General features: G+C 40.5%; 1 protein-coding gene across 1 annotated transcript in view; it reads right to left on the reverse strand.

The window, feature by feature from the left end:
* Arl15 (ADP ribosylation factor like GTPase 15) overlaps positions 1 to 5,571 on the reverse strand; it is a 389,889-nt gene extending 384,318 nt beyond the window's left edge. Inside the window, exon 1 of the mRNA XM_046456278.2 lies at positions 5,415 to 5,571. Within this exon, the coding sequence (XP_046312234.1) occupies positions 5,415 to 5,462 (48 nt within the window). The 5' untranslated portion in view covers positions 5,463 to 5,571. The remainder of the gene's footprint in view (positions 1 to 5,414) is intronic.
* Between the last annotated feature and the right edge of the window lie 4,247 nt (positions 5,572 to 9,818).

Here is a 9,818-nt window from a genome sequence, read left to right on the forward strand (position 1 = left end):
TTGAGGAAATTATACAGCATTCTTTAGTCTTAACTTAGTGCCACTACATGTGAAAATCACAATGTTATCTTCTTACAATAAATGCTCAATGAATGTTTACTGAGTTTACCCTCTTTATTAAATCTATTTTTCATTACTATAATGAAATACCCGAGGCAAACTAACTTTATAAAGAAAAGATGTTTATTTATCTCAAAGTTCAGGAAATTCAAGGGCATGACAGCAACATCAGCTGGGCTATGGTGAGAGCCTCAGAGTGGATGGCAAGAGTATGTGGAGAAAAGATCACATCCCAAAAAACTAGGAAAGACAGGGAGGCTGAGGTCCCAACATCCCCTCTGAAGTCATACATCCAATTGACCTAAAAACCTCCAATAGGCTCTGCCTCTTTCAAGTCCCACCACCTCCACATTACCACAGCAAGGCACCAAATTATAATACATAAACTTAACCCTTCCTCTTCCCCTTCCCTGTCCATATGCCAACCAGCATGTGGCTGGGTATCCTTCAGAATGTAAGCTCCTAGAGGACACAAGTCAGTCCCTGTGTGTCCCCTCCTCAGTCTCATATTATACTACTGGAGCAATGGAAGCTCAGGAGCCAGACTTAATAACTTTGTAGTAAAGTTCCCACCTAATCCCAAACACCTAATAGCATGGATTTTCTTAAAACTGCTGTGTGTTTCACAGGTGGTAGGTCTTTGTTTATCACATTCACATCTTATAAGTTACTAATAAAGGAAGAATAATGTGACTTGCACAATCCAGTTGATGTTAAGACTAAAAAATGTTTGACCTATATTACTTTTTCTTATTTTGTTGTTATTGTTGATGGACCTTTATTTTATTTATTGACATGTGGTGCTGAGAATTGAACCCAGTGCCTCACACATGGTAGCAAGTGTTCTACCACTGAGCCACACCCCAATCCAGACCTATATTACTTCACAGTCAATCATAATAAATACAATTTTTTAATGTTCACAGTCACTCGAGTTAAAAACAGCACACTTTATCAATAAAGAAGTTCAGTTCATAGGTAACTGAACATCACATAAAATCACAAATGTGCCCTCAATCCTTTTTTCAAATGGGCCCCTTTAAACCTTCTTAGCTAGTACCTATGGACTCTGCCCTTTGTAGCATATCATGAGTTTGTCTTGGTTGGTTGCTTAACTGGTTTTTATCCTGTCTACAGTGATGGATTTATGATGATCCACCCAAGTCTCTTACCAGATCTTCCCCACTGACACACAAATTTTTATCATGGCAAATGCAAGCTGTGACGAAGAAACGAGGCCAACTTCACCAGTCAATACAAAGATGAAATCTCATTAAATTAACCATAGTAAATCCCAAAAACAATATGCAGATGCAATGAACATTAACTGACTTAGCAGCCCAGATTAATCAAGCGTTTTTACTTGTCACAATTGCAAGTTTTACTTCACATCATAGTTTGCAATAAAACAAAGAAACACATGACAGAAACAAATTAGAAAGCAAAGAAGCACATCAAAAGTCGCCTCTTTCCTTATACGCCTTCTTCAACCAGTCCAGCCAAATGGTCCCCAAGAGTCACATACCTACCAGTCCTGCCACCAAAGGGAACATCAAAACTCACCCCTTATGACTTTCAGGATCATGCACAAAATAAGTTCCATAAATATTTGTTGACTGGGTTCGTGAGAATATCAGAATGTGGATTTTATTTTATAGGTATTAAATAATCCTCAAAGATTTTTGTGACTTCCTGCATGCTGATTACCACTCCCAATTTTTCCATATATTGAGACTAATCTAAAAGGCAATTCAATACTTATCACTAGGTAGTCATTCCACAAGAATCGTGATATCAGTAACACAATCACAATAATCACAATACACTAACACTTTACATTTGCAAAGCAATGTGCTGGTTTTTGATAACATCTCCTCCATTATCCCATTTAATCATCCCTGGCTCTACATGGAACATAACCAATTTTATTGTTGCTGTTTTGAGGGCACTATGGGGAAAAGGGTCAAATCCCAGTCAACATATGAGTCAAGACAAAAAGAAAACTTTGGACTGGGAGAATCTAGAAGTTCAGGTCCAACCTCCCCCCAAAATCTGGTAAATGTTTTTCTGCTTCTCCATCCAAAAAGCTCTGCTCATTGTCTTACTAGTTCTACCTGTCAGAAGGGAGGGAGAGAGTGTGCAAGAGAAAGAGAGACAGAGATGCTGGTACTGCCTGCTGAGACAAAGGCCAAATTTTTACCCATTGACCTGACAGGTGTGAACATGGCCTGTAAACTCCACTAGGAAAAGCGGGAAAGGCATGTGGCCTCCTAGGAAGATGGCTGTGCCAGCTGGAAAACAGATTTTTATGCTTAAATTGCCAACCCAAGACTTACAAAGTGTATCTTGATAAAGTTAAGTGTAAAGGATACATTCTGCATTCCCCAGAACAACACACCTAATCCAAACAAGATAATATCTTGTCTCTGTTTAGAAGCAGATGAGGAAAGTAGAACTGCCCCTCCCATCTCACACTCATTCCATTCAACAAATAAATATCAGCCCTAACTACATGCCGGGCATTGCACCAGCTGACACATATAATTATTTAGGATTTGCAAGTTACCACTATTTCCCTTAAGTCAATAAAACCTCATCTTAAATGTTATGGTTCTATCAACTGCCCTTGACTGTCACCTCTGAAAACCTTTAAGAAATCAACAGCAACCTCTAAGATCAGAGAAATCCTTCAATTGTTTTACTATCTCAATCCTATTAAAAGCTGCTAAAAATAGTACCTCTACCTTTCTCTTCCTTTCCACTCTCCTCCAAATAAGAAAGGTTAAGTGATGACACCCTGCCCAAAGAAAAATGGACAATACACACACACAGCACTCCCCAAAACAACAAGAAAATGGAATAATGGTTAAAGAGAAAAGACATACACCATCCTACCTGTCAGATGCATGGTAAGGGCACTTACTCTAGTCCACTCAGTAAAACATGGAGTCCACCTTGGAATGAAAGAACTTTTTTTTTTTTCCTGGAAGTAAAAGAACCTGGGAATTGATTTACTTTACAAATAAGATCCCAAATGCAGTCAAAGAAATAGATTTTTATTTTTTCAGAAATAGGGCTTTTAATGAACACCATACAAAATTACGCATAAGCAAACAAGTCGTTTGAAAGGCAGGAAGGATGGCAGGAAGGAGTGATATGCAACATCATTCTCTCTGAAAGTTGACAAACAAAAAAGTAAACACAATAAAACCACCTCAGGAGGGCTGGTTTTTGTTGTAAGATTTTTGTTTTTGTTGTTATTCTGTTTTGTTTTTGTTTTATTTTGCACCTCCGGTTCACTTACTGGTGAAGGATTTTCTTAAAATTTTTTTTTCAGGGAATGCCTGGCACACTCATAAAAACTGAACTATTTCCTTTAAGATTTCTTCTCACTTCTAAAAAGCAGTTGATTTTCCTGGGACTGTTTCACTGCACCTGTGAATTTTTGAAAGCAGGTGAAAGTGACAAAATAATTTTTTAAATGAAAGCAAAACTAGGGTGGCACCACAGGTAAAATACATCAAGTCAAAATTGGAGCCATTGATTTGGACACAAAGTTTTAGTAAATTGGCAAAGAATTAATCCACTTTTAGGCTAATTTCACCCACAAATATTCATCCACTTTCCCTCAGACCAAGTCTAGTTGGAGGTTTACTTGAGTAACCAGACTTTTCAACACAGTTTTCACTAAATGCTTGTTAGGCTTGGCACCTTAAAGACAGCTCTGTGATGCAATTTGTAAATTCAAAACACATTTGGTAAATAAAATGATCAGAACCACCTGAATCCCTTTTAGCACTACTTATGTATTCAAAATTATTTGTCAGTAGTATAGATAATATCACCCTTTCCTATTTGGTAATTATCCTCAACAAAGTTTGACTTTTATTTGGACATACTGCAAGGAATAATCATAGTACTGTTTAAGACAAGCTGCAAATTAATCATTTAACCAGAAAATAATTGTGTAGGTTGCATTTGGCAATCTCTTAACCATTAGGGCACCTTGTATTTTAAAAGAATATTCATAATCAGATAACCCACTTATCCAGTTATGGTTGATAACATCCCTTTATCACCAAGGTAGAGGAAGTTACTACCATCAACAAATGAACCACAGAACAGAAATTAAACTCAGAATTTTTTACTCAGCTCCATTCACAAGGTCATGCCTTAGCTGCAGTCACCATCCTTCCCCACAAGTTCATCAAGCTATGAAGCTTTAGGAGAAACATTTTATTCATGTAAACTGGAAGAAGAAAAAAAAAAAAAGCCCAAATACACAGATAAGTAGGAAACAGCCCTTGCCCAGCATTTCTTGATCACAAAAGCATTCAGTCTTTCTCAGTATACCCTTAAGTGTAATTCCTAGAAGGCACTGGCAGGCAAATCTCTGCCAGGTCAATCTGCAGTAGAAAACCGAGAGTGCATGTGTCCAGCAAGATGACAGGAGGGTCAATGTTTCAAACGTCTACTTCAGCTGGCAGGGCAATAGCGGTTCGGTCTATCACCTAAACACAGTAATTGTAAAGGATCGAACACAGTTCATGTAAATGAGAATCCACTTGGCCACAAACGGGCAGCTCTGGGGAAATATAATTTCTGGTACAAAACACGGTGTTTGCATAATTCCACAAACACACACACACACGAGTCAATTTTTACCATAACGTTCAGTCTCCACATCTGGCTGACACTTCCCACCTAAACTTCTCAAGTCTGGCCTAAAAGGCAGCTGGGTTTCAATCCGTGCACTGGGAAACCGGCTTGCACCACCGGACCCATGCGGCAATGCCCCTACCCAATCCTGCTCTAGCCAGGTTGCAATGTAGTTTACTCCTGACTACTTTATGGTAATGTGTATTTAAAATCCCGCCGCGACCGAGGTCATTGCTTTAGAGATCTAATAGCAACCAAATGACCGGAGCTGCCGGGCACTTAGTGAGCCATTCTGGTTATGGCTCTTTAATAGCACCTGGAGTTCTGCAAAGGGAGAGCGGAAAACTCCAGCTTCCCCCGAAAGTCCGCCGAGGGGAGCGCAGAGCAAAGCTAGGAAACCGACCGATGGTAAAGGACGCCCCACCGCCGTCACGGCCCCATCGCTCAGGCAGCCCCGCGCGACCCTCGCCCAGCAGCCTCACTGGACCCCGCCACACCTTTACCTGTCAGCCCCACCACCCAACCTCCTGGCTGCTGTCCCTCCGAGTCTCAGCTTCAGAGCCGGCTGCGGGGAAAAGAACCCCAAAGGCATCCCATCCCAAAGAAAGAAAGCAAAAAGGCTGCTCCTATAGGCGAGGAGCCATCGGACACTGTGCGACCCGGGAAGCGACAAGCCACCCCTGGCCCGCACCTACCAGATAATCCATGTACAGAAACGCCTCAGTTATCCGGAGATCAGACATCCGGCAGCCTAAAGCATCCGGAACGGCTCCGAACCCGGAAAAAAAAGCAGCGTCTCTGGCTGCAAGCGAGCAGCTCCTGAAAAAGCCAGCAACAGCGAAAATATCCGAGAGCTGCCGAGAAGCCGAAGATTACACAAGGGGCGCGGCGATTGGCCGGGAGGGCGGGCACAAGGAAAGGAGAGCGCTCATTGGCTGCGGCGCCTATAAAAGGCAGGCCTCTGCGGGCGACAGAAGAGAAGCGCGGGAGCGACCAGGGCGCAGGTTCCTGTGTGCAGGGGGAGGGGCAGGGGCGGGGGCGAGGGCGGCGTAGGCGGAAGAGCGAGACTGGAGAGCGGAAAATAGCTGTTGCGGCAGCCGCCTGAGTTCTGCGTGTTTCCACAGCCTTTCAGTTGGGGAAAGCGGAGTAGAGCTCCAAGCCCCAGGACTAGACAGCCTCGTGTCCCCGCCCACCTCCAGTAGGAAGCAAACGCTGTGCGTGGGAGACGTGGTTACCAGAGACTTGCTGTCTCTGCCCCCAAGTGCTTTTCTAGGAGCTCTGTGGCCTCCAGACTGCACCACCAGCGTAATGTTTAGAAGGGTGCTCTCTGAACAGGCACCTTAAACACTATCTGGGGTCAGAAAGAGTCCCCAAACAATAATCTGATGAAACTGCTAAAGCAGGCAATTGCAGCCTGTTGTCCCTGCGGATCCGCACAGGGCCCCGCGCAGCCCAGGATAACCCAGTTGCAATGCCAAGGGAAACCCTGGAGAAATCGCTTTCCTTGGGAAAGTGTGCTCCCCAAACGCCCAGAAAGGAGAGGTTGATCAATTCTTCGCATGCTTTTAGTCCAGTTACATTGAGCATAAATTCGATGCCCCTGGATAAAATGAGTAATAGAATAAGCAGCTCTCTGGAAGGACCAAAGTAATACAATATTTGCGATCCTGTCTCAGTTGAAGAGGCAAAATTATCTATAAGCAGAAGTACTTGAGACTTAACGCCGTTTCCTGGAAAATAGCTTGGAAATGGGTATTGGGATTTCAATGGTGCATTAACTGAAGTGGATGAAGAGCCTGAATTGGGCAAGTGAACATTTACTGCAGTATTTATAATAGCAATATTCAGAGGATTTGTTAACAGTACATTTATAAAATAAAGCTTTATACTGCCACTAAAAATTTATTTATGAAGGTGGAAAATAGCTGTTGCAGACGCCATCTGAGGCTGGGGATCAGTGGTAGCGCGCTTGCCTGGCATGTGTGAAGCACTGGGTTCCATTCTCAGCAATGCCTATAAATAAAGGTCTAAGGTCTATCAACAACTAAAACAAAATTTATGGAGTTTCATGATAAGTTCCCTAAGTTGTTATAAATCAAACAAATGAACAAAAAAAGAGTAGATTGAAATAGTTACTTTATGTTGTTTTTTTCTGGATAGTAAGATTTGGGAGACCACAAAAAATACGTTTGTTTTTATTTTCTGCAAGGCACACCTATATCATTAGGCTCCTGTGATTTAAATGTCCCCCTTAGGGAAAATGCAAGGTGAGGGGATTGATCCCACCTGTATTAGTAATTAAAGCTTGCACAGCAAAGTTTTTCAACTGAAATATTTCTGAAGCAACTACCTGACTGTACAAATGTGTTAGGGGTTGGATTTTTATCCCCACCCCACTCTAACAATTTGACACTTTCCTTTTTGGTGTCCTGAACTAACAAATTTCCAAACAAGTTTGCCTGGGGCTGCCAGAACAGTTCTGTTATAACCATGGAATTCACTAATCAGAAAGAGCACGCAGTTCTTTAGACTGATTCAGGTTGGTGAACCATGTGATTTGGAGTGTACTACCTGATCTCCATAAAATTGTTTCCTCAGCTGCAAAGTGACAATTCCTTTGCCTGAGAGATTTGGAAGTAACTAATGGACTATGAATATTCACGGTTGTGCAGCCTTGACTTTGTTGATCCGATTTGTAGGCAAGGGTTATATGTAAATAATATACTTCAGAAGAAATTTCAGTGAGTTTTTTTCCTACTTGGGGGCTAACAAGTCGTAATTGCTTTAAACCATGAGATCCAATTTTGATTTGACTTGGCATTTCAATAATTCAAACACGTGGGTTTAGAAGAGATTTTTACTGGGATTCTGGAGGTGATAGACTTGCATAAATTTAGTCTTAGTCATAATGGTTGAAACTAATTACAAAAATTGAAAGTCTTTCAAACTAGCAAAAATAATTCAAACTGCCAAAGAACCATTTTGTTGTTATTTTGTTTTCCTTCTCCATGAATAAGCATATTGCAAATAAGGTAAAGGACATGAGTTAGCAAACAGACACCTTTTGATCCATTGTCTTAGTGACAAATGATGTCTCGACTACTGCCAAGTCAGACTCTGAAGAGACCTGTCTGTTTTTAGGCAGGTGAAGATAATAACTCAGAAGCAATTGGCTTCTACCTTTAACAGCTAAGCTTAGAAGAAGACAGTCCCTGAACTGAAGGTCATTAAGCTAATAATGTTTCATGCTGCCTCTAGGAATCAGTCAATGGGCCCAAAAGCAGGAAGATGAAATAATTTATTCAAGAAAAGTTCCCAAAGGTTGTGCCATGGTACTTCCTTTATTCCATATCATTTGCACATTGATCATGACTGTCATCTATGAAAACTTTGTGTTCAGTGTGAAATGTGGTTTTTGTTTTGCATTTTGGAAAAGTTCTTGCCAAAACAAAACAAAAACCCTGAAGCTTCAGAACTCATAGAGCACATTTTTTCCAATTAGTTGTCAATCTTCTGGGATGTTGATGTGTTACTTCTATAAAGAGGAAAGAGCTAACATGATTGTGTACACATGAACAGATTATTCACAACCCACTACATGAAGCTATAGTTATAGCTGATAAGGTTAGTAGCCACAAAAGTAATCACCTCAGTGTGTGCTTTTGAAAAGAGTACACAAAGGTTAGAATGCATTTTTTTCAACATACCTTACTATATGCCAATTAACAAGTGGTCTTGCATAAGACATAATCTCATTAATCTAGTCCTTCCCTTGCTTTCAGTAAAAAGAATGACTCTCTTCCAGATGCATCAGAAAGCAGGTGTAAACTCATGAGGAAAATGCATTACTGCACAGGTTGTAAGAGGCTATCTCTGTTGCTTGTCAAAAAGCAAGGAGAAATTATTTTGACAGTCCATACTCTACAGTTCCATGAAGATTGCTAGCTAAGATTTGGAGGAAATTTTTTTGTTAACATGTCAGTTGTAGGAAACAAAACCAAGTATGTAGTTAAAATTTAGTCTCCCAATTTCTACCATCAGGAAAAAAAAAACCTGACATATTAGTGACTATTTCCTTCTTCTTTTTTGCTGTTATTGTTCATTTGCTTGGTATATAACAACTTAGGGAAGAATACTGTCTTTAGTAGTTTTGTTTCATGTGTACTCACTATAAACTTCACTATATCATGAAATGGCCCATAAATGTTTAATGTATATATAAAGCTCTATTGTACAAATGTACATTGACAGATTATCTGAAATACTAGTATTATAAATATTTCGATGTTTGCTTATAAAACTGTTCATAACCCATCCTAAAGTTGCTGCACAAAAGTCTCACTCTGTTCACAGAACTATGAAATCTACTCAGTCAAGAGGCAAGGCAGTGGCAGAGAAAGAACTTTATTTAATAAGCCGGCTGATGGGAAGATGGAAAGGATGCTTTTCCCTAAAGAACCATCTTGCCAGGAAGCTTATTTAGGAGGCCATTTATGTAGAAGATGGATAATCAAAGACTGGTGAGCACCTTCTTCAAGGTGAAGGTTTGTGAAATGACCCACATCTGATCCTAATTGCCAAGTCATGGTATGTTTTCAGTTCTCACACCTCGTGAACAAGATCATTATTTCCTCAGGCTAAACTTATCACTTACTAGTTTGCCCACAGATAGTTCCTGACATAGTATGTGGTGAGTAGAGTAGAGGGGTAGCTGCCCCAAGGCACAAAACTCAAGGCAATAAAAGAAAATATATTCACCTGATTATTGTGGGAGACAATGGTCAGGTGAAGTTATAGAGGGAGTCAGGCACTAGATCTGGTCTCAATTCTAACTTCACTAGAGTAATTCCTGGAAATGAAATTACTAGTATGAAGGGTATGAGAACTTTTCAAAATTATTTTTGTGCTGGCCTCCTCTTTACCCTCAACTTCAAAGTACACTTGATTATCTTGCGCCATCTTTCTCTTGATTGAGTATATTATTCCTTAATAGCTGAGAGATGGTATAACTCTTTAGAATAACTCTTAAGTCATTGACAGTCCTTTTTCAGAAAAAGTGGAAGTGTCTAGACCAAGCACTTACCACCTCCAATAACTCC

Source organism: Marmota monax, unplaced genomic scaffold (genome assembly GCF_021218885.2).
Source record: "Marmota monax isolate L192 unplaced genomic scaffold, Marmota_monax_Labrador192_F-V1.1 WCK01_AAM20220418_F8-fsc00037, whole genome shotgun sequence".
Taxonomy (NCBI): domain Eukaryota; kingdom Metazoa; phylum Chordata; class Mammalia; order Rodentia; family Sciuridae; genus Marmota; species Marmota monax.